General features: G+C 37.0%; 1 protein-coding gene across 2 annotated transcripts in view; it reads right to left on the bottom strand.

The window, feature by feature from the left end:
- Positions 1–518: 518 nt before the first annotated feature.
- The window catches only part of REL (REL proto-oncogene, NF-kB subunit), a 39853-nt gene continuing 14188 nt past the window's right edge, over positions 519–26183 (bottom strand). The window contains exons 4-10 of one of the 2 annotated variants that reach the window (XM_072743119.1): positions 25367–25458; positions 12948–13088; positions 11545–11649; positions 10763–10975; positions 10134–10202; positions 9945–10016; positions 519–8582 (exon numbers count right to left, since the gene is read on the bottom strand). In XM_072743119.1, coding sequence (XP_072599220.1) covers positions 7792–8582; positions 9945–10016; positions 10134–10202; positions 10763–10975; positions 11545–11649; positions 12948–13088; positions 25367–25458 — 1483 coding nt within the window. In that variant the 3' untranslated portion in view covers positions 519–7791. The remainder of the gene's footprint in view (positions 8583–9944; positions 10017–10133; positions 10203–10762; positions 10976–11544; positions 11650–12947; positions 13089–25366; positions 25459–26183) is intronic. The other variant, XM_072743120.1, reaches the window with a different exon arrangement.

Genomic DNA, 26183 nt, shown 5'->3' with positions numbered 1-26183 from the left:
CCTGTACCTTGCTCAGAATAAGTGAATGACTTTTGTCCCGAATTATACAGGAAAGGAGAGAGAGGCAGGAAATAAGTCAGGAAGGCAGGAAATGAAAATCTTTTAAAAATGCGTTTTAGTACTCTACAAAAGTTATCACTTCAAAATTTTTTTTTAAATTTTTTTTTTAATTTTTATTTATTTATGATAGTCACAGAGAGAGAGAGAGAGAGAGGCAGAGACACAGGCAGAGGGAGAAACAGGCTCCATGCACCGGGAGCCTGATGTGGGATTCGATCCTGGGTCTCCAGGATCGCGCCCTGGGTCAAAGGCAGGCGCCAAACCGCTGTGCCACCCAGGGATCCCAAGTATCCCAAGTTATCACTTCAAAAGACAGTTACATATGCAGGTATATTCATTCAGCTATAGCTTTCCATAAAAATACCTAATGTTTCTAAGAAACCAAACTGTCTTTCCCAAGGAGGATGCTATAAATAACAAAATCTCACTGATACTTTAAAAGTCAAATCACAATAAAATTTTAAGAATTTTAGAGGTTTTTTTCCATTTATTATATTATCACAAAAAAATCACTGTATACAAAGATATTACAAAGGTAATAAAATATTATGTACAACAAACAGGATTTTAACACTTTACAAATGATTGCATCTTTTAAACTCATTTGGCATTAAATAACTGAGAACTTTAAAAAAAACTTTTTTCAATGCCTCTAAATTTATTATAGTCACTAAGAAGCATACAAAAATACATAGCACAGTAAAAAAATAGGATAGTGCCATTCTGTAAGGTTCTGAATTCAGGTAACAGTTATTTTTCAGTACATTCTTTAAGAACATAAGTCATCTCTAAAGAGTTCATCTGGTCTGAACCATGACCCCAATGAAGTCTCTTGAGAGACTTTCATACATAGAGCCACAAAATCTCCATCTTACCTATTTCTTACTATATTTTAGACAAAGTTATACTGTTTTGATTAGATAACAAAGAAGAAAAATAGGCAAGATGTTTACTTTTATCAAAAACTTATATTTACTAGGCTGGTATCACTGAAAACTCAATTTATTGAAGCACCATTATTTACTAATTATTGTGTATTACTATTCACACATAGGTGTTTAATTAAAATTTTAAAATTACTTAAATTTTTGAAAGTCCAATAGTAAACTGAAGTTGTGGGAACAAGTGATAAGTGACAAATGATAAATTTTACCCTCTTTAAATAGATAATTATTAGCAGGTGGTATTTTTTCCTAAAGCCATAGACATTTGGAAAATATTTAGAAGAAATAATTGTTTAAAAGTTTTATCTGTATTTTGTTTAATAGTGATGGTAGTAGGGACATGATGAGGATTTTCTGATCTATACTTTTGTATGCATGGAAAAAATGACAATTATTTTTGAGATTCAGTCTTATCTATCAATTTTAAGTTTGTGCTTTAAACTCTAAGATATATTGGTTAAAATATTAATTTGAGTCTTAGCCAAAGGCATAAAATTGGATATAAACAAACCATACATATATCTCTGATTAGTTGCCCAATCCTGGGCTTATAATGTTAAATAGCATGATGTTTTTTTTATTTTATGTGATACAAAAAGCATCCTAATTTTGCCCCTTTCATAGTCAATCCCTGAAAACAAAACAGATCAGAAATCTTTCAGTGGCAACTTCATTAGCTATGATGAGGTTCCCTTTTAGGAAGACAGTCCTCTAACTCCCGATTCATAATCAACTTTGGCAAAGAAATTAAGGGGCCTAGGAACTTCAGAGCTAGAAGTCATTAAATGACCTTATTTTTGCTATATAATGGAAACTGGTTCTGAAAGGAGTAAAGGCCAAAAGATAGGCCTCCAGATCTGGGCAAAACAGATAGCTACTCTGAAGAGAAACCTATCCCAGAGTTCTTACTAAAGAATCTAATCCACAGTGATTTCTCTCTGCCATGTATTAGGAGTGTTTGGGTTAAGAAGATTAATCAGGGCCACAGAATACACATAGATGTTTATTAATATTTGACTAGCACTATACTATTTACAGTTTCTTATGCCTTATTTAATACAACATATCTTGTGAGGTAGGTAAGCAGGGTATTATCTGCATTATGTATCAGAAGAGAGGCCCACAGAAGGCACGATTTCTTAGATACTATGTAATGAGTATGTGGCAGAGCAAACCCAGATGTTTTGACAAAAAAAAAAAAAAAAAAATCTTCTTTCCATTTCTCCATGCTATTTAACATCACATGACAATTTCTTTAATCCTCCTACATATTAATGTATGATACAACAAATTATTTGGTGCTACTGGGCAGCTGGGATCACAATTCCAAGTCTCTCTTAACATGGACAGTCTAATTTTTTTCCCCTGAAACATTAGGTTAAAAACTGACAATCTAGCTATTAGAGAAATCCAGTTACCTATTTAAAAGATCATTATGATAGTAGGTTCTAATGACAGAAATCAGAATAGTGGTTTTTGATGTGTAGGTAGATTGGTAAGGGCATGAAGGAAACTTCTGGGGTACTGGAAATGACTGTTTGCATATGTAAAAATTCATCAAGCTGTACACTTAAAACTGGTTCACTTTCTATACTTTACTGTATATAATATCCCTTAAAAGAAAAAGACCAACATCAGTGAGAGCAAGGGTTTTGTTTCATTCACCTCTGTGTCATTCTCAGTGCCTAATATGGTCCTTTGCACATCGGACATTCAAAAATGTGCTGTGTGACTGATTACTTAATTAATACGGGAGTGTCTGTGCAAGGATCAAGTGATGAGGAAATGCACACAGGGAGAAGATTAAACCTGCCACATACAGCAGAGAAAAGGAGCAAGGTCAGAGATGTGAAACAATCCTAATAACTGTAAAATTTCTACCTAATACAGTTAATATTACAGGAGGCAGCTAAATGTCCACATTTAGCTACTTACAACTATGTGGCTTGAAATGATAGAAGAGTCAAGACTGGTTTGAAAACGGAGGAAAATTTAGTAGAACTCTCCTTTAAAGGAACATTCCAGAATGCAGGAAATGCTCTAAATACAGAGATGTTCACGAAAGCAGCATTTTAACAGTGAAACAACTGGGAGCAACTTGAACACCCAACAAAAAAGTAAAATGCACACTGATGTATTCCATGCAATATGAATGGATTAAAACACTTCAGAGCAAAGGCCAAAGGGGTTGTGAAGCAGAAGAGAGGGCAGGACAGCACAGTCACTATGAGTAGGGGCTCCAGGATGCTGACTGAGGTTACACTGGACTCTTGCATGGCTGGAGGACCTCAGCGAGTTCCTCTGTTTGCCTTTGGTTCCTCATCCATGAGGAGAGGATAAACTGTACCTATTCCAAAGGGCTGTGTGAGGTTTAGAAGAAACGATGCTTTTATAAAGCCTTGACCCAAAGCCTGGCACGTGCTATGGGCCTGACAGATGTTCACCGTTATTAAATATATGGTCTCAACTGAAAAAAAACAACAAACACATTACATAGCTGGCATTCTTTGAAAAGTCTCTCAGGTTACCAGGCCTTCATGACTTCACCATGGTATCCACTCTGCCTCTGTTCCTCCGCAACTATAACACGTCTTCTTTAAGACTGGGCTTCTCTGTGAAGTGCAGTTCTGCTTCCCTAGCTGAGGTACACTTTGAACGCGTCCTCAGTGCAGAACTCCTCTTACTGAATTATAGTCATTTAAGGTTTGTCTTATTCATCTTTTGGACTTCATCACTTAGCATAGTCCATGGCATCATTGGTGCTAAATGGTAGCTATTCACGGATATAGGAGTGATTATAAAAATGTGGACAAAGATATGATTTTTTTAAAGGGAAAGGTACTTAAACTGGCAGGAAAAGCAGTGATGCCAAGATTACCAAGCTTGTTAAATACATAATGTGGTTCGAGGAGAATGTGGTATTTTTAACCAGGAGAGAAGATTCTGTTTGAGAAAAGGAATGAAGGCCTATACTAAGGAAGCATTAGGAAAAAAGGAGGGACAAATGCAAGACATTTTATGAGGCAGAATTTAAAAGACTTGATAACTAAGTAAGACTATGAGAGAGAAAAGGAATAAAACAGGATTTTGAGGGTCCTATTAAATATCTTGGGTGGCAGGGTAAATGGTAATGCCATTACTGAAAGTAGAAAATGCAAAAGGGGTGGGCGAGGCAGTTTATAAAGGCATTTGGGTAGCGTGAGAGAAAGCTGAAACTGTGGGCACTGATGAGGTCACCCAGGGGAAAAATAGCACCAAATGAGGGCTGGGGTTGAGATTCTGGAAAAAAGTCAACCTCAGGGAGGAATCTTACCTACCACAGAAACCTCAGAGGAGTATCCAAGGAGGGAGTAGCCAATAGGAAAGAAGGTTATGGATGGGTCACGCAGAATGAGGACTGATAAAAGGACACCAGATTTGACAAGGAGAGTGTCTCTGGTCACTTTTCCCAGAATATCATAAGAAAGCAGTACGAGGGCGTGCCTGGGTGGCTCGGTCAGTTAACTGTCTGACTTTTGATTTCGGCTCAGGTCTTTATTTTGGATTCGTGAGATGAACCCTGGGTTGGGCTCTGCGCTGGGCATGCAGCCTGCTTAACATTCTCTCCCCCTCTCTCTGCCCTTCTCCTCCTGAGTACACGCATGCTCCCTCTCTCACTCTCAAAAAAAAAGAAAGAAAAAAGAAAAAACAGTAGGAGGTGAAAGATTAATAAGCCAAAGAATGGGACCTGAGGAAATCGAAGCTGAAAGCATTTCCCAAGTCTAGATGTGAAGGAAGGTGGATTAGTTAGTAGTAGTTAAGATTTTTGTTCCCTGTAAGGTTAGAGAAGATATTTACCACAGTTACACAAAGAAAACCACCACTAAATACTGATGTGAAGATACAGAAACAAGACGGAAAGAGAACAGGGTCCAGGATGCAAAAGTAGAGTTTAGAAAGGCAGAAGGGCACTTTTTACTTGGAAACTAAGTGTGAAAACATAAATACATTTAGAGATAGAAGAGAAACAGATTGCCAGGTTATTTTTATATTATAAAATAAATTCTATGATCAGTAAATAGCACCTGAAAAAAGAAAAATCCATTGGAAATACTCTCAACACAGATGTAGTAGTATCTTCACTCAGCTTACATGGGGGGGAGGGGGTTTGCACAAATCTACAACCTTGCAAGACAAGTGTTTAATAGTCTGTGTTAAGCTGGTCAGTGATAATGAATACAAAACTATAGAATTCTGTATTTTTTGAAAAAGCTCACCACCTATCAACTGCTATCTGGAGATATCCTGGGTTCATATTTTGAACAGAAAAGAAATGAGGCTTCCTAAGTTTTACTTCCTCCCTGGTAAGTTCTTCTTATGCTTATGGCTTTTAAAATGATATAGTAAAGGTTTCATTTTGAAATCATAATTTCTAAGAAATATTAATGGTACTTAGGTGTCTTTAATCTTTTTCTCCTCCTTCCTAAACTATCCTAACCCCAAGTCTTATCTTATTCTCCTTCCCATTTCCTTCCCTTCCTCCTTCATTCAACTCAGAACTTTTATTTACATGACAGTCATATAATATATCTCCCATTTTAATTGTTCCAGTAAACTTACTAGTTTGTTTGGTTGGACACTGTGTAAGTGAAATGACATGTTGTTTCTAGCTCAGAACATGCCCAACATTCATGGTAGGTTCTAGTTGTAAAAGAGACTAAGTCTTTAATAAGTTTGTTACTTAACATCATGACAATTCCATCACAACTAAGATTACTGCCATCATTTTGCCCCTGGGATTACTTTGCTTTCTAACAGTTTGGATTACCATTATTAACTCCTGACCTGAAGATGCATGATTCTGACATAAACCCAATATCACGTTAAACAGAATTATAAAAATAATGGACATCTAATAATTAAAGCTGTTCTTTCTTTCTTTCAAAAAACAAAGTTCTATTAGTAGTACTTTGAACATTCAATAAATATTTACTGAGTGCTTAATATGAGGCAGACCCCATTCTACAAACTGGAGATTCAACAAACAAAACACAAAAACTTTTTTATCCCTGTGGAGCTTATATTACAGTATAGGGGGGAAAAAAACCAAAACAAATAAATGCTTGGTAAAAGTCAGATCCTGGTAAGTGCTATGGACCAATATATAGAAGGGAACATGGAGTGCTGTGTATAGGCTCGAGGAAGGCCTTGATCAGTAAAAGTTGAGTGAATCTGAAAGATCCTAAGAAGTGAGCTCTGCACCTATCTATCTGAGAGAAGAATAATCAAGGCAGAGAGGACAAGTACAAAGACAGTCTGAGGCATAAGCGTACTTGGTGTTTCTGAAGAGAGACTATGAGGGCAGAGTGCCTGGAGCTGAATGAGAAGAAAATGGTAAGAGATGAAATAGGAGGAGTAAGAGCCTGCCAATTTTCAGGATTTTGTTGAGCAGGTTAATGATACAATTTGACTTGTTTTACAAATAATCATTCTGGCTACTTTGGGGAGAAGAGACGGAGACGGTAGGGCACAAGAAGTGACAGCATCTCTGGAGGCTAGAGCTTCAATCCAGGCAAGAGGTGACAGGACACTGGCTTAGAACAGGAAGTTAGTAGTAGAGGTCAAAAGAGGTGGGGAGCTTTGGATATATTTTGAAGGCATGGCCTACCAGATTTGCTGATGGATTGGATTTGGGAGAGAAAGAAAAGATCAAGGATGACTCCATGGTTTTGAACCTGAGCAACTATATAAGCATAGCACTGCTATTTACTAAGCTGGGGCAGCCTGAAGGGGAAGCAAATTGGGAGGGAAGATGATGAACTCAGTTTTGGATGTGTTGAGTCAGAGCTCACTAATTAGGTTCCTAAGTAGAGATGTCAAATAAGCAATTTTACATACATGGGTAAGCTCCAAGCCTGGAGGTCAGAGGATAGGTCTAAGGTAAGGATAACATTTAGAAACAGAGAGCATGAAATTAGAGGTGATCACAGTGAGTGAGGGAACACAAGAAAGATGAGAGGTCTAAGGAAACCTCTTCACCTTAAAGACATGGGTGTAAAGCTAAAAATCACAAGCAATTTTAAAGGTAAGGATTTAATTGGTCTGAAATGTAGAGAACTTTCCCTACCTTGAGTTGAGTGAGTTGAGCTCACTTCAACTCTCTTCTGTTCAAGTTAGATTTTTTGTTTAAAAGATATTACTTATTTGAGAAACAGTGCACATTTGGGAGAGAGGGAGGGAGAAGCAGACTCTCTGCAGAGCAGATAGGCCTACTTGGAACTCCATCCCAGGGTCCCAGGATCATGACCTGAGCCCAAGGCAGTCGCTTAACCCACTAGGCACCCAGGCCTCAACCCGAGTTAGATTTTTAATTTTAAAGATTGTTGACTTACATGCAAATTTAAGAAACTCCAAGAAACCTCAGAAAACCCCTTAGGGGTCACCTTGGCCTATGGGTCTCAAAAATAATAAGAAAATCATTTTTTTAATGGCATAGCCATTATAGGTTTTACCTTAAATTTGCTTAAAAGCAAATATCAGTTAATTCATTTAACTAAGAATACATTAATACAATACAAAAGAAGTATAAAAAATGTGTATTTGGAAGAACTGAGGTGTCTTGATATTCTCTTCATTCTGTACTGAGAAGACGGGGTAGGACTGTAAAGCAGAAGTCCCACCACACACAGTATCGGGTCACATGTTTCAAAAAGAAGAAACAGTAAAGTCCTTTTAAATTTCTATTTCAGGATTTTCCTTTCATACTTTCCAGCTTGGTATTCAATACACCCAAACTACCATTTAAGTTTTACAAGTTACCTTGAAAAAATTCAAATGCAAATGAGTCGCTCAATTGCTCATTCTGCATAGTGCCAATACCAGAATACTGACTATGAACAAAACTGTGACTGTTGGGATTAGTACCGTTTGATGGTCCTGACTCATTTATCATACTGTTATCTGTACAGTTGAAGTCAGATCCCTCAAATGCCTCTGGCTGAGGAACAAAAGCGGTAGTACTGGAACTGGCACCTGCTGGCATACTGGGAGAGGACATCTGATGGAGCTGTCTCAAGTCTCTTGGGTCTAACACTGAATTACATGAGGGGTTTTCGAGATTCATGCTCACAAGTCTCGGATTATCAGTCTCCCTCATGCTGTCATTACTAGGTGTTATCATAGTCATAGGGCAATTCGGCAGCATGTTGCCATCAGAAATACCATATAAATCAGCTGATGACATGGATGGCGCTTCCATTCTGCCTATGTCATTCGCATTGTTATAAATACAAGCATTAGAGGCATTCAAATCACTTTCAAGAGGTATTTCCAGATATGGTGAGATACCTTGTGGATTAGAGGAGAGTGTCCCTGTTGAAAAACCACTCAGTGGATTCGTATTGACTGCGCGCGAGGTGGGGTGGGCCCCTGATGACCAGCTTGAAGAAGCCTGAGACACCATTGAAGGTATGGGTGAAGAATGATGTGACAGTGCATTTGACATGGACACAGACGAGGAATAGTAGGAATCTGCTTGACTTGAAATGCCTGAAGTCCTGGGCATTTCTGTCAAAACTGCACCATGAGAAAAGTTTGATTCTGTGGGGAGGAAAATGTATTTTTGCAAAGTGAAACAAAAGTATAAAAAACACTATCTCTAAATTAAAATTGCATAACCACACTAAGAAAATTTTCAAGCCAACTGATGTAACATTTTAGAGAAAAATATTAAATAGCACTAAAATTATTACATGAGTCCGAAGCTGAATTCTGTAACACTTACTGTTTTACAAATACCTATAAAATAATTTTGGTAAGTTATTTTGAAATAGATAGCTTCATTCCAGTTAAGCATGAAAATTTAGCTTCTGAGGCCTTATAAAGGTATTTTTGGAAAGTGAAAAATAAATCAGAATTTCAGGGGTGTCTGGCTGGCTCAGTTGGTGGAGCACGCAACTCCTGATCTCAAGGTTGTGAGTTTGAGCCCGCACTGGGCACAGAGATTACTTAAAAAAAAAAAAAAATCAGAATTTCAGTTAATGGAAATCTAAATAGCCAAAATCATTTCATATTCACTACTCTTAGGAGAAAATGGAGAGACAGAGGAAAGGTTCATTAGGGATGATTGAAAAATACACATAACTTGTTAAGATAAGCATCTGACTCTTTCAGCTCAGGTTATGATCTCAGAGTTGAAATGGAGCCTAGTGTCAAGTTCTCCACTGGGCACGGAGCCTGTTTAAGATCTTTCTCTCTCCCTCTGCCCTTCCCTCTTTCCCTCTCTCACCTCTCTAAAAAGAAAAAAAAAAAGATATAATTCTAAGGTACTACAAAATCCCCAGACAGAAAAAAAATCAAGGATTCTGTATGTATAGTATAGGACTGCTATACATACTAAACCAGGAAAAAAGCACAGATTTAAGAATGTAAGGGGAAGAAAAGACTTCCAGTTAAATAACCCTGGTTCAATGATCTAAACCAGAGGTCTGCAATTTTTTTTTTTTTCCCTGTACAGGGCCAAATATTTTACACTCCGTGGGCCATACAGCCTCTATTGGAACTACACAATTCTGCCATTATAATGTGAAAAAAGCAACCACAGACAAAATATGTAATCAAATGAGCATGGTTGTTGTGTTCCAGCAAAATTTTATTTTTAAAGATGGGCGACTGGCTAGATCCAAACCATTTATTCCATGACACATGGTAATTAGGTAAAATTACCACCATATGAAGAAATGTAATTTCTCAAACAATAAATCCCAAAAACATAATCATAGTTTCCAATAGGACCTTAAGAAGCTGAGATCAATTCATTTAATATTCAAAGCACAAAAAAATTTGTGAGCCTAGAAGATAGCAAAGAAGCAGTTTTCCTTTCCTAAGAATAGAATCCAATATACTGTGCAAAGCACTGGTCTTTTGACTATTAAGGAATACTCTCTATGGGGGATAAAATACCTTTTTTGATGAATCTTCCTTCTCCAGTTGATACTAGGGTACCAGGTCTAGGTCTTTCAGGAAAATTAACTGCTGTGATAAAGTTTTTCCATTATTAAATGCAATTTAAAAAAACATCAGCTAAAATTTGGAAAATTGAATAAAGCAAAAAACCCAAAATCTATTTAAATACAAATCAAATAGTCTTACCACAATCTTGCCACAGTTTCTGGAAAAGTAGAGTTGTTTTTTGTTTCTTTGCTTTATTGCCGTAAGTATCTGGTTAAAAAGAAACGAGGAAAACATGTAGATCATCATAGGTTTATGTGGCTTCTCCTTTAAAAAACAGGTGTTTTATTCCCATAAAGTGCTTTAAACAAATGTATATGCTTTGGATTTATTAAGTGTTGCAGAATGTGTCCCAAGTAGATAGTAAAGGGTCTAATACTCGTCTTGTTTTCTCATAACACCTATTAAGTTACCAATGTCAACTAACGCAATAAGGGCAGGTAAGGACGAAACCAAAATGGAGACCATTCTGAATGGCAAGCTTTCCATCTATAAAAAGGGCACAATAAGGACAAAAACAGAACCTCAAATATAAAATAAATTTTGGTAAACAGTTCAGATACTCTGAAATTATTCTAGATTCCTTTCCAAAGACAGGGATACAAAGAGCATAAATATCAATAGGTTAAAAAAAAAAATCACCGAAAAATTTTCCGGAAATAAAACGTGAACTATAAATAAACCTAAAAGTATGCAAATGTATCTTACAAGAAAATGGTATTAGGAGAACTTTAAGAAATACATAAAACATTACCACCAAGAACTCATACCTTTTTCATCTGGCAGATATCTAAAATCCATTGATTCACTAACTTCCTGGTCAGAAGGTCTCCGCAACTGCATTTTTACTGTCACTGGTTCTGTTATAGCTCTGCAATATGGTGGAGTCTTAAAAACAATGGCTACTTGACGGTGTACATCAGCTTGCGAAAATATACCTTTTGCTTCCCAATCATTCAACACGAACCGAACTTCTATGTCATCTAATGAATACAAAAGCAAAGGAACAGCAATGGAAAACAAAATCCATCTATTAATCTCAAATACAGATGGTTCCCAGCTGATGATGGTTCAACTTAACAATTTTTTGACTTTATGATGGTGTGAAAGTGATATGCAGTCAGTAGAAACCATACTTCAGATTTTGATCTTTTCCTGGGTTAGTGATAGGTAGCATGACACTCGGAAGATGCTGGGCAGTGGCAGCAAGCCACGTCAGCTACATGATCAGGAGGGTAAACCACTGATATACTCACAACTGTTCTGATTTTCACTTTCAGTACAGTTTTCAATAAATTACATGAGATAGTCAATACTTTATTATAAGTAGGCTTTGTGTTAGGTCATTTTGCCCAACTATAGGCTAATGTAAGTGTTTTCTGGGCATGTTTGAGGTACACTAAGCTGAACTATGACGTTTGGTAGGTTACATGTATTAACTGCATTTTCAATTTAAGATTATTTTCAATTTACAGTGAATTTATCATGGTATAGCCCCACTGTAAGCCAAAGAAGATATGCATATTCTAAATTCAATGAAACAAATAAATACCTTTCTGAACTTTATCACATAGTAGAAATATTTCATCACCACCTCTGACACTTCCACAGTTCTTGTTTACACGACAAATCCTTAATTCTGCAGTATTAGGAGCACCTAAATAAAAAGGATTTTTTAATGGGTTTCTGTCTTAGTAATATTTTTTATTCTTTTTTTAAAAAAAGATTCTATTTATTTATTCATGAGAGACACAGAGAGAGAGAGGCAGAGACATAGGCAGAGGGAGAAGCAGGCTCCATGCGGTAGCCCGATGTGGGACTTGATCCTGGGACTCCAGCATCACGCCCTTGGCCGAAGGCAGGCGCTAAACTGCTGAGCCACCCAGGGGTCCCATTTTTATTCTTTTTTGATGGTGAGAATTCTAGGGAAACAATTTATAGGACAGATAAAAGCTTTAGTGTATAAAGAAATTAAGGACACTAAGTACATTAATCATTCACACCTGTCCTTTTCCTTTCTGATGACAAGCCCACCCTGGTCTATAGCCTTGTGACTTCATTTCTCAGCAATAATAGGTCCACAAGTTAAATCTCCTTGTTCCTAAATTCTGATCCTTTCAATCCATCCATACACTGTCACCAGATTAATCTCTTAAATCATGACTATAACCCTATAACAAGGTGATTTCATGCTCTCTTTTATTAGGAATATAATTTCAGTAACTCTCCCTGGCAATTCAAAATTCTCCATGAGGAGGATACCCTGATCTACCATTATAGGCCTATGTGCTTCTAGATGCAAAATAGGCCGTCATATACCAGGAATGGATGCATATATAAGAGCAAATACATACACGTGTGCACAAAAACTTTCAGGGCAATTTCATAATCTTTTAAAACTATAAACATCCCTATCCTTTGATCCAGGATTTGCCAACATTCATACTACTGTAAAATTATGCTAGAGACACATATGCACAAAATATGCATATACAGGATACTTACTGAAATACAATTTATTAGAGAAAAAATCAAGAAGGAAACAAACCAAATACCTTGTTTGGTTTAATAAGATGATGATACAGCCATATAAGGAAATATGCAGCTACTGAAGGGAACAAGGAACCTCAAAGGGAAAAGGCTCAAGATAACATTGCTAAGAGAAAAAAATTTTTTACAAAGGATCTGTGATGATTTAAGTTGCTAAAAGTATATTGTATGAATGATAGTGATAATGTGTTTTTATATATGAAGAAACTGGTGAAATATGTACCTGAGGATATAGATTATCTTTGGAGGAGGAGATCAGAGAAGATCTAGTCTTCTTGTTATTTCAGTAATGCTTGAGTTGTTCTTATAATGAACAAACTTTCTCTAATTGCCAAAATACTTTAAAAAAAATTAAACTAAAAAACATATAAATACAATACAAATACAATAAAATAAAGTACTTACGGTTGTCATAAATCGGGTTAGAGACAACAGGAGGTAGAGCCGTTGTCAAATTACCATGTTCATCGGGGAGGAAAACTTGAAAACATAATCTCACCACATTGAGGTCGCAATCTTCAATATCCAGCAGCTGTTGTTCAGGGACTAAATAGTACATTTTTTTTTTTAAGGAATGTAAAATAGTCACATAGAACTAAAATCCTGCTAGGTCGTCCTCCTCCCTGCCCAACATTTCCAATAACCCTAAGTAGCATCCTATCTGTACTAACAAAATAGAAGAGTATAAAATCGCAAGAATGCCTTTTATCATGATCATCATGTAGTCACTCACAGGATTCATTAAGTTATGTGCATGGTCAGGAAGTAACTATCCTAAGTCATCTGAAATTTAGAGCAGAACGCCAAAATGATATTAATAACCAACCAAATTTTTATAAAAAGGGTTGCAGGTTATACACAACAGAGAATAAGGAGAGTATAAATCTGTATGAGAATTACTATCATCCATATTTTATAGATGAGGAACTGATTTTTTTTTAATTTTATTTATTTCACAGAGAGAGAGAACACAAGCGGGGGGAGGGGGGGGCAGAGAGAGAGGGAGAAGCCTGAGTGGAAGGCAGATGCTCAAAGCCTAAGCCCCAGCTGATAGCCAGAGGGGAACGGGGTCTGCATTTCTGCCACTATATAAAGAACTAAATTTGGCCAGCAACCAGAACGAGTTTGGAAGTTCTCTTGGAAGGTTACAGAATGTCAAAGACAAAGTGTGACTCATCCTGAAGAGGAATGAGCATCAACCAAAGACAAATATAGGACTCTGCCAATTTGTCTGGGAAGAAGGTTAGTGTGTTGCATCATGTTAGGAGGAAGTATGATTTTAGAATTCAATTGTGGTTAATAAAAATGCATATAGATTCCAAAGAACTTATCCGTACAACTAGAAGGTCAAAATATACGCCTGTGATGCAGGTATTCGTGTAATAACACAATATGACATAACAGGTGTGACTGCAAAGGGGTTATTACAAATAACAAATGACACTCCTTTGAATTTTTTTGCTGTTATCACTTAGCAAGGATTTTAGGAGCTCTTTGCCAGGAATGAGGGTGAAGACAATTATATATTTATTATAAATCACAGTGTCACAGAAACCCAGAAAGGTAAGTTCAGAATAAGAAGCCTCTTTTTTTTTTTTTTTCCAGATAGAGCCTGCCAATTTTTTAAGAGGTAGCTAGGAAAATGAGAAGTTGAGATAAACTCTCAATAGCCTATAGCGGAAAAACAAGAGTTCAGGTTCTACCCAGGATGGAAGATCTGATAAATGCCCAATACTTTGGTTGGGGCCCTGAAGGAGCTATACCTTAGGAGTTAAGAATGAACTGGAAAGATACCAGATCTCACAGAGATGAGACCGGTTTCAAATAATCTAAATCACTCACTGATTGGAGGCAATCTGAGACTGCTAACTACCTACCACAAGAAAATCTTTAAGGTAGATAACAATATCCTGGCCTAAAATCTGTATAATTTTTCATATACGATGACTGGTATTCTATTTTAAATAACCAGGCAAATGAGGAGACAAAATAGAGGGATTTTTCTTTCTCTTTTTTATTTTTATTTTTTTTTTAATTTTTATGTATTTATGATAGTCAGATAGACAGAGAGAGAGAGAGAGAGGCAGAGACATAGGCAGAGGGAGAAGCAGGCTCCATGCACCGGGAGCCTGATGTGGGATTTGATCCCGGGTCTCCAGGATCGCGCCTTGGGCCAAAGGCAGGCGCCAAACCACTGCGCCACCCAGGGATCCCTCTTTCTCTTTTTGAAAGAAAAGAAAAACAACAGCCTACAGAAATAGACCAGGGGTGCCTGGGTGGGTCAGTTGTTAAGCATCTGATTCTTGATTTTCAGCTCAGGTCATGATCTCAGGGTTGTGAGATTGAGTTCTGCATCATGTTCTGTGCTGGGCATAAAGCCTGCTTAAAATTCTCTCCCTCCCTCTCCCTTTGACCCACTTCCACCAAAAAAAGTAACAGACCACAAAGGATTCAAATAATGAAGTCTGCAGACACATGATTAAAATACACTTAATACATTCAAGGAGTTAAAAGACAAAACTGAGTTTAGTAGAGAACTTGAAACTATTAGGAAAGGAACCAAATTCTACAACTGAAAAATACAATAAACTCAAATTAAGAATATCATCAAATTTATCAACGGTTTATAAAACGTTGTTTTGTGTCCTTCTATATGCCAAGGACTAAAACCTGTTTACTAATACTTTTTGCCAAGAGTCTTAACAAATGTTGATTTACACTAAAATCTTTAATCCATCTTCAGTTGATTTTTGTATATAACAGAGGTAGAAAAATCTGACTTAAGTCTCATATTTTCTTAAGTCTCTTTCTGGGCTCACAATTCTACTCCACTGGCCAATCTGTCTATTGTCACTCCAACACTACACTGCCTTAATAATTCTTCATAATAAACCTTAATATTGATAAGGTCAGTTTCTCACTTCTGTTTCTCTTCTAATAAAGTATCCTCCTTCTCCTGCTCAAAATAATTTTATCATATTTAATAAAAAAAAATATTGCAAGAGTTTGGACTTGCATTGAGTCTGTGTATCAATTTAGGGAAAAAATGCTCTCTTTATAATATTGATATTAGTGAACATGACATATAGCTCCTCAGTTTAGGTGTTCTCTATCATCTCATAATAAAGTCTTATAATTTTCCCTAAAGAAATCTTGATCATCATTTCTTAAATTTTTGCCATGTACTTCATATTTTCTGACAATATTTCCTTTAATTATTTGTTGATATACAGAAATGCAACTGACATTTGTATATTAATTTTACATCCATTCACCCTTTTAAAGTTATTATTTTAATAATCTATTCGTAGGGATCCCTGGGTGGCGCAGCAGTTTGGCGCCTGCCTTTGGCCCAGGGCGCGATCCTGGAGACCCGGGATCGAATCCCACGTCGGGCTCCCGGTGCATGGAGCCTGCTCTGCCTCTCTCTCTCTCTCTCTTTCTCTCTTTCTCTGTGACTATCATAAATAAATAAAAAAAATAAAAAAAATAATCTATTTGTATGTCCTTTTAAGTCTTCACCATAAATAATAGCTTCCAATAATTACAGTTTTATTTCTGCATTTTCAATCAGGTCGCACTGCATTGGCTATAATCTGCATTGAACAAAAGTAGTAATTTCCTCTTTCCTCATTCCTAATTTCAAAGTGAATGCTTCTGATGTTTCCTTCATTTAGGATAATGCCTGCTGTAGGCTTTTAAAATATATACATATCATTCTATAATACAAAATGCAGTATTTTATTCTGCAATGTGAAAAATGCTATTCAGCTTTTAAAATATGCAAAATCTGCGACGCCGGGGTGGTGGCTCAGCTGTTGAGCACCTGCCTTCGGCCCAAGGCCTGATCCTGGAGTCTCAGGATCGAGTCCCGCATCGGACTCCCTGCATGGAGCCTGCTTCTCCCTCTGCCTATGTCTCTGCGTCTCTCTCTCTCTCCTGAATAAATAAGTAAAGTCTTAAAAAAAAAAAAAAGAAAAAAGCAAAATCTAAAGTATGAGAATAATCAAATTCTCTTAAATTCCTCTTAAACTAGTTTAAAATTTCTTTATACTTGATCAAAAGGAAACAAGGTAATGATTGTTCTTTATCTTTAGAAATAAATATTGTTCCTTAGTTCTAAGAGCAGTATGTACAAAAATTTCATTTTTATCAAAAATATATTACCACGATGTATCTCTCTTGGTAGCAGGGATTCAAATTTTTAACGTCAATTATAACATCTATTAGGTCGAGAGGTACGACATTTCCAAAATTCTAATACAGTTAAATATTACTGAAACACAAGTAAACAACAGGACAAAAATATACAATATAAGGACAAATAATTTTATTTTTTTGAAAGATTTTATTTATTCATGAGACACACATGAGGGGCAGAGACACAATGAGAAATAGGTAAACTAAAATTATGTAATACAAAATGTGTTATAATGGGAGTATGTTCAGGAGTATAGAGGTGTTAAGAGAAGTGCCTCAAGTTCTGCCTAGGATAATTAAATACGGCTTGAACAACTAAAGTGAGTGAAGTGAAGAAAGGATAATGAAGTACTTAAGAGCCTTTTTTCCTTCTTACTATTAATATATATTGTAGTAATCTCTACACCTAATGTGGTGCTCAAACTCACGACCCCAAGTTGAAGAATCACATGCTCCACCAACTGAGCCAGCCAGGCACCCTTCTTCTTGCTTTTTAAGATTTAAGTTGTGAGGAAAGATTCTTATTTTCTTGTATATATTTTTTTAAAGATTTTATCTATTTATTCAGGAGAGACACAGAGAGAAAGAGGCAGAGGCATAGGCTGAGGAAGAAGCAGGCTCTATGCAGGGAGCCTGATGTGGGACTCGATCCCAGGATCCTGGGATCACACCCTCAGCCAAAGGCAGATGCTCGACTGCTGAGCCACCCAGGTGTCCCCTTATTTTCTTGTATTAAACCAGATTTTATTTTTATTTTTTGAAGGCAGGGGCCTAGGGTGAGGGAAAGAGAGAATCTTAAGCAGGCTTCACACCGAGCGAGAAGCACGACACAGAGCTTGATCTCGCAATCCTGAAATCATGACCTGAGCCAAAATCAAGTATCCGATGCTTAACCCACTGGAGAGTCACCCAGGCACTCCAAGATCACTTGTCTTTTTAAAATGTATTCTTTAAAAAGCTTAAAAAAATAAAACAAACTGTGTTCATTTCCAGACTACCAATATAAAATAATTCCCCAAACCCAACTGTAAAATAGTTTATGTAACAACTCAGTGTCCTCTGTATATTGAAAAATAATAAAATACCTAATAAAACTCAAGTACAAATTCTTTGTCAAAATCCGATAGATCTTAATCAGTGAATATTAGAATTCCTGAAATGTTATTAAATACATAGCTAGAAAATGATAAATAACTGAAAATTTTTTCAGCTTTTGTAGTAAGAGTCCTCTAATAAAGTCTGTTATTCTTTTATTCCAGGTAAGTAGACACTATTAAAGCTTGATACTGAACCCTTCTTTAAATTCCTTACTCCTTTAGATTTCACCACATCTTAAGACAATTTGAACAATATTTTTACATGAAGCCTCAAGTTTAATACTACTTGATTGCTATATATCCCTATTTGCAAGAGGTAGTTCCTGTTTTAAAGTACTAATAGCAAGAAAGATATGAAATGGCCTTATAATAACATACTGGTTGACGTACTACACAAGTAATCCTACACAAAGTAAAAAGTTTTTTTTTTTTTTAAAGACTTTATTTATTTATTTATGAGAGACAGAGAGAGAGAGGCAGAGACACAGGCAGAGGGAGAAGCAGGCTCCATGCAGGGAGCCTAATGTGGGACTTGATCCCGGGATTCCAAGATCACGCCCTGGGCCAGAGGCAGGCGCTAAACCGCTGAGCCACCCAGGGATCCCCGTAAAAATAGTTTTTAATAGTCTTTGTATTTTACATGATACACCTGATCTCTAGAAAAGACTCACAATGAAATAGCATCAGTCTATGGACCAGAATTTGTAGATCCTATTCTGCTAAACCTTTCCAATTCTGTTGTTGTTGTTGTTGTTTTGTTTGGTTTTTTTAGACCCAGGAGAACTTAGAAACTCTGTTTCTATATACTATAAATATATATCACAAAAACAAAGTCAGCTGGCCTCTTACAGTACAGAATTTTCCAATGTGAAGGGATACAGCTATGAAAAAAGATCAATGCAGCTCTGACAAATTTCTAAGTGGTAGAATTTTAATTTGTAGACCTCAAAAATAAAATAAACAGCCAAAGAATGAATAATTCTACCTCTGAATTCAGGTTATTTAAATTAGTTTTTAGTGTTTTGAGTTTTTTCAGGGGGGTTAGATTTTGCTTTTTTGCTTAGTATTAGAAGTATACTTTTTAAGTTTCATTTCAATATTCGAGGAAAATAAAAGTATATAATCATCATTATTTCTACTATGAAAACTACATCAGAATACAGAATGAGGCCTACTCTAACCATCTATTTACATTTATAACCTGTTCTCCCTAACAACTAACTACAAATTCCTGACTCTTTACACTGTGGATTTTTCCTCCTCTGCACTTTTCATTCTCTAATAAATTACATAATACACTTATCTAATAAATTTGTTAATTGTTGGTCTTCACAGAAATATAAGTTTCTTGAAGGCAGACGTTTCTGTTTTGTTCACTAACCTATCCCAAGCACCTAGAGCAACACAGGATTATAAAGATTGAATGAGGTAAAAACCTGTTGAAGGAATGAATGTATAAGTAGCTAAGATGTGTAACCTACGTCATAGAAGGTATGCAGGTTTTACCTTAAGGTACTTGGTTGTGAAGATATTTATTTTAACAGTAATATAAATATACTGTTTAGGTACCAAAGTTAAATATAACCCAGTTCCATCATAGATCCTGTCCACAATGAGCGTGAAATTCATCTCAGGAGACAACCACTAAGAATTAAATGATACAACAGATGTCATAAAGCTTTTCATGACTAATTGCTGAGTGAATGGATAATTAAGAGGATATCACCTTGGACTCAAGAGAGCTGTGAAAAAGGCTTTCAGGGTACTTCAGGTAAGGAAAACAACTTGAACATTTTTTATAGACAAGTATAAACAAAGCATGTTCACTTATTCCTTTGTTCACTTATCCTTCCTACATTTTAATTAAGCCTCTACCATGTGCTAGACACTAGGCAGGCTATGTGTTAGAGATACAACGAAGCCAGTTCTTCAGAGCCTCAGGACTCAATGCAGGAGTAACATGCAAACAAACTATAGCAAATCATATTAGAAATATGTACAACACGGACACCTGGGTGGCTAAGCAGGTGAGCCTCTGCCTTTGGCTCTGGGTGTGATTCCAGAGTTCGAGGATCAGGTCCCACATCAGGCTCCCTGCGGGGAGCCTGCTTCTCCCTCTGCCTGTGTCTCTGCCTCTCTCTCTCTCTCTCATGAATAAATAAATAAAATCTTAAAAAAAAATGTACAACATTTTGGGAAAACAGGATACTTTACTCTATCTGGAAAGGTCACAGAAAGCTTCAAAGATGTGACCCTTAAACTTGAAGGCTGAGCAGGAAAAATTCACCAGGTAGATCATACTACTCCATGACAGAGAGTTGCATATATAAAGGCAAGCTAGCAAGAAAGAAAAAAATGTGGCTCTTCTAACACGGCAAAATAGTTCAGGTGGCAAAAATAAAGCACGTATGTGTGCACTCAGTATTAGGGGAAGGAGGGACAGGAAGTTGAGGCAGAGGATACAAGCTAGAGGTGAAGCTGGGATGGAAAACAAGGACTGGATCATGAAGGGCTTTGAGTACCATGATTGAGAAGCTGAATCTAGCAAGTAGATCAGAGTTGCTCAAAGCTGCATCAGAATCCTCTGTGGCAGAGATTTTCAAGTTGTAGTTTGGGACCCACACTGGTCATAAAATTAATTTGGTGGTTGGATAAGCATTTTTAAAAAATTTTTATTCTAGTTAGTTACCATACAGTGCTATATTAGTTCCAGGTGTACAATATAGTGATTCAACACTTTTATACACCACCCCCAGTGCTCATCACAAGTGTACACCTTATTCCCTATCACCTATTTCACCCATCCCGCTACCCACATCCCTTCTGGTAACCATCTTGGTTCTCTAGAGTTAAGAGTCTGTTTCTTAGTTTGTCTTTCCCTTTGCTCATTTGTTTTCTACATTCCACATTGAGTAAAATCGTGTTGTGTTTCTCTGACTGACTTATTTCACTTACTAATACTCTCTGGCTACATCCATGTCATTGCAAATGACAAGATTTCATTCATTTTATGGCTGAATAATATTTTATTATATATATATATATATATATATATATATATATATATATATATATATATACCACATCTTCCTTATCCACTCATCAGCTGATGGACACTTGGGCTGCCTCCATATCTTGGCTATTGTAAATAATGCTGCTATAAACACAGGTGCATGTGGATAAACATTTTCCTTAAAAAGAGAAAGAAACAAATGGAATGGAAAGGAATGGAATAGCATAGAGAACATATTTTGTGTAGTAAGAGTCTGGGACTTACTGGTCAGCCATAAAACTAATTTCATGGGTTCAATAAGCAAGTTCTTAAAAAAAAAAAAAGAAGACAGAGAAAGGAAGGAAGAAATAGAGTGCAAGGTATGGAATATAATATATTATTGCATGTAGTAAGATTAGTGTTTATACGTATGTATGTATGCTTATGTATGTATTGAGTAGAGGAATAAGATCTGTTTCTTCTGTGAGTCACAGTCAAATAAGTCAAGAAACACAGAGCTAGAGGTTTCTTAAATCACAATCCCAGGGGCGCCTAGGTGGCTCAGTCGATTAAGAGTCTGTTGGTATTAGGTCATGGCCCCGGGGTGCTGAGATGGGAGTCCAGTGTTGAGCTCCCTGCTCAGTGGGGAGCCTGCTTCTCCCTTTCCCTCTGTCGTTCCCCCTCTGGCTCATGAGTGCATGCATGCATGTGCTCTCTCTCCCTCAAATAAATAAATCTTTAGGGCAGCCCCCGTGGCACAGTGGTTTAGCGCCACCTACAGCCTGGGGTGTGATCCTGGAGATCTGGGATTGAGTCCCAGGTCAGGCTTCCTGTATGGAGCCTGCTTCTCCCTCTACCTGTGTCTCTGCCTCTCTCTCTCTCTCTCTGTCTCTGTCTCTATGAATAAAAAAACAAAATCTTTAAAAAATCAATCTTTAAAAAAACAAAAAACCAACACAGTCCCAGATCCCTTGCCAGACCCAGCAAACTGGTTGGAATGTGAACTGGAATCTACCTTTTTTAAGTAAGAAGGATTTCTTATGTATATTCAAATTGAGAACCACTGCTGATAATTATTTAGAGCCACTGAAGGATGATAAGCAGCATTCTGAAGTAATTCCTACTGGTTTTAGCAGGCTAATTTTGCATGCAGCATATAAAGTGCTTAAAAGATGATAAAGAATAGAGGCAGGACCCCAAGTTTAGGTGCTAACAACAGCAGTCCAGGCTACAAGCTGTGAATGATATAAGCTTACATTCCTATGGAAAATGGAAGACAATGGACTGAGACAGTGAGGGTAGGGTGAACAAGAGTGAAGGGTGAAGAGGACCAGTGGAAGAGAAGGAAGGAAAAATACGTTGGAGTTACATGTGAAAGACTTTTAATTTAGGACCATTTAGTTTTTAAACTTTTAAAGGAGTCATTCCAACTTCTTAATCTGAATGATATGCTAAGAGTGCTATTCTAAGAAGATTACTCTAACAGGAGTGGGGGAGGGTGGATTCCTACAACTCAAATTGTGAGATAAATTTTTATATTAGTGAGAGCAAAAAGGGCTGTGGGGAAGAAAAGGATGTTACAAAAAACTAAACCACCATCAAACCACAAATACTGTGAAGGCTCAACTGCCAGGATTGCTCCCTTCCCCAAATCTAAATCCACCTAGGCAGCTCAGGAGAGATAAAATCATGAGCCTGGTAGCCAGGCTACCTGTGTTTAAATCCCAGCACCCCCACTTAACAGCTCTATGACCTTGAGAAAGTTACTTAACTTTTCCATGCCTTAATTTATTTTCAAAATGGACATAATAGTCCCTACCTCATAGGTTATTATAAAAATTAAATGAGATAAGGGGCACCTGACAGGCTCAGTCAGAAGAGCATGCAACTCTTCATCTCAGGACTGTGAGTTCAAGCTCCATATTGAGGGGCAAGAATGATTACTTAAGACTCTTTTAAAAATATATTTTATTTGGGATCCCTAGGTGGCGCAGTGGTTTAGCGCCTGCCTTTGGCCCAGGGCGCGATCCTGGAGACCCGGGATCGAATCCCACATCGGGCTCCCGGTGCATGGAGCCTACTTCTCCCTCTGCCTGTGTCTCTGCCTCTCTCTCTCTCTCTCTCTCTCTCTGTGTGTGTGTGACTATCATAAATAAATAAATTTTTAAAAAATTTAAAAAATATATATTTTATTTATTTATTTGAGAGAGAGAACAACAGTGAGAGAGAGCAAGAGCAGGGGTAGAGGGAGAAGCAGGCTCCTCGCTGAGCAGGGAGCCCAACACAGTGCTCGATCCCAGGACCTGAGCCGAAGGCAGATGTCTAGACGACTGAACTACCCACTCCCCACCAAGTTAAATTTAAAAAAAGAATTTTGAGGTTTAAATAGCATACATAAAGCACTTAACATTTACTCCTTAACATACAAAAATTACTTAATAAACAGTAACCTATATGATCTTTTTTATACTACATTATCCCTGTTTTTTTTTAATTTTTTAAAATTTATTTATTTATGATAGGCACACAGTGAGAGAGAGAGAGAGAGGCAGAGTCACAGGCAGAGGGAGAAGCAGGCTCCATGCACCGGGAGCCTGACGTAGGATTCGATCCCGGGTCTCCAGGATCGCGCCCTGGGCCAAAGGCAGGCGCTAAACCGCTGCACCACCCAGGGATCCCCATTATCCCTGTTTTATACTGCACCTAGACTTAGATGGACTCTATAAGATTGAGTTTTTACTTCAGCAATGAAAATGAGCATATTCTTGACCCAGAAATTTTCCACTTTTAAATTTATCCTAGGGGCATCTGACTGGCTCAGAAGAGCATGTGACTTGATCTCAGTGTTGTGAGTTCGAGCCCCATGCTGGGTATAGAAAGTACTTAAATAAATTAAAAAAAAAAAAAAAAACAAAAAAAAAAAGAAAAGAAAAATATATCCTAAGGAAATAATCACACAAGAACTCAGTGTATATATGTTCAATGGAGGTTTTTTTTAACAAAATGAAAATAACTTAAATGTTAACAGATGGCTAGATAAATAAATTATGGTCTATCCAAACAGTACAGTACTCTGTTAAAAAGTAAAATAGATTATTTATAAGTACTAACATAGCAAGATGTTTAAGATCTTTTCCTAAGTGGAGAGAAAGATGCAGCAGTAATATACACATGATTCTTTTTATCAAAATAATATATGCATATGTGTATACAGCTGGGTATTTACTGTGTAGTGGATTTTGCTGGGGATGGCAACTGTAAGCACTCTGTATTGTTTGAATAGATGAATGACTACACCAAGCTAAATGCTGGCATCCTATACTACAGTAATCTGCACCATAAAAACTATGAGATAAATTCCTAAACCAGGGAGACAGCTATACATGTATAAAGAAAATTCTGGAGAAACATACACCAAAAAACAGTCATCTGCTCTGATAAGGAAGACCGAAGGGGAAGAAGGGGACGTTTGTTTAGAGCATTACACTAAATATTATAAAAAATAAGGACCTAGGGAGAAGAGATGCAGACCTTACAGTTCATAAAAACACAGCATTTGGCTATGAACATATTCCTCAAATTATCTTCCTATCCCTTATTAAAAAAAAAAAAGATTTATTTGACAGAAAGAGAGGGAGAGGGTGCACAAACAGGGGGAGCAGCAGAGGGAGAGGGAGAAGGAGAAGCAAGCTCCCTGATGAGCAGGGAGCTGACATGGGGCTCAATCCCAGGACCCCAGGATAATGACCTGAGCCGAAGGCAAGATGCTTCCCTGACTGAGCCACCCAGGCGCCCCTCCCTTAAATTATTTTTATACATCCAGGAAAAACACAAACCAACAATATAAGGATGTCTTAAATATGACAGAGAAATCTATTCTTCGAAAATGTTAGTCATTTAGTTCCTGAATTATGCCTATTTAAGTAGCTGCAGAAGACTTTACAGTGGAGACTACTGTAGTGTAGGATGCCTGCATTCAGCTTGGTGCAGTCATCCATCTATTCAAACAACAGAGGTGTTTAGTTGCTAGGCGCAACACCAGATTGCACAATCCCTGACAAAACCCACTAACCAGTAAATAGCTAGCCTTATACACAAATACACTATGGAAATATTCTGTATCACTTCTACTATTTCTATACATCTTCTTCCACACTGGTATTAATTTTAATTTCACTGTTGAGTATGCCCTTGATTTAAATAACCACAGTGCCAGTTCAACGTTCAGAAAAGGTAATGTATACTGTCTGCTGGAGTGGCAAATGGAAGGCTACATTCTAAAAGAAATCAGAACATTTGTGACAAGATTTTCTTATAGAAAACAACAGCACTCTCCACAGATAGAAAGCCTTGTCTGTCAGGTAATTTTTTTCCCCAACCCTATGAAAGCTTTTAAATCTTCATTCCTCAGATACAGGTATCCAGCAACAAAACTTAATATAGCTTTTAAAGCACAGGTTCAAGACACAAACAATTCACTTGCACAAATAGGTCAATATTCAAATAATAGAAATAATTCTATCAAACATACTTACCATTGAAAGGATTGATTCCTGCTCTTATTCTTGAAATAATAGCTTCTTTTACTTCTTTTTTCTTTACACAACGAATACCCAAATTTTGAAAACTAGAAGGAAAAACAGAACTTTCAAATTGCATTACAGTTAAACACAAAGACACATAAATGAAGTTTTAGCAAATACTGCCAAAGTCAAATGTACATCCTATACCTATGTCAAATACACCAAAATAGATGAAAAGTAACAGGAGAGTGATACCAAAAGCTAAAACTGACTTCCCAAACAAAAAAGTGTAAAAAGACGCCCACAGGTATATTTTTCTGAGCCCATAAATGTTGCCTGTATTAAAAAAAAACAAGCATGCAAACGCTACTAAATTTAAGAATCCAGTAACTGGACATAAACATCTAGAATTCCGGGTTCTCCTGAACGTTCTAACAGGCTGGCAACAGTAGCCTTCCACAGGAACACCTCGTTGGAGCCGAGCACCCATAACCGCATTTATGCTGGGATCTCCAATTCGCTACGGGGCCTGCTAGTCCTCCTATACCTGATTCATTCCACAGACATTTGATTTCTGAGCCCTGACTTCACTACCAGTAGCAAAGGAGTGTTTTATGTGATAGTACATGAAGTTATAATAATCATTCATAAGAAAGCACTGACATGTTTTCTTTTAAATTAGAAAGATATTTAATATGAACAATAATATTTAACAAAAGTTTCAAAGTGTCATTTATGGAAAACTTCTCAATAGCTACAAATATCACTAATTTGCATATTAGTAGCACAGATGATGGTGGGGGGAACTCCCCTACCACCACCAGTCATA

The sequence above is a fragment of the Vulpes vulpes genome, chromosome 16, assembly GCF_048418805.1.
Source record: "Vulpes vulpes isolate BD-2025 chromosome 16, VulVul3, whole genome shotgun sequence".
Lineage (NCBI taxonomy): Eukaryota > Metazoa > Chordata > Mammalia > Carnivora > Canidae > Vulpes > Vulpes vulpes.
This window is presented reverse-complemented; position numbering and strand designations above follow the sequence as displayed.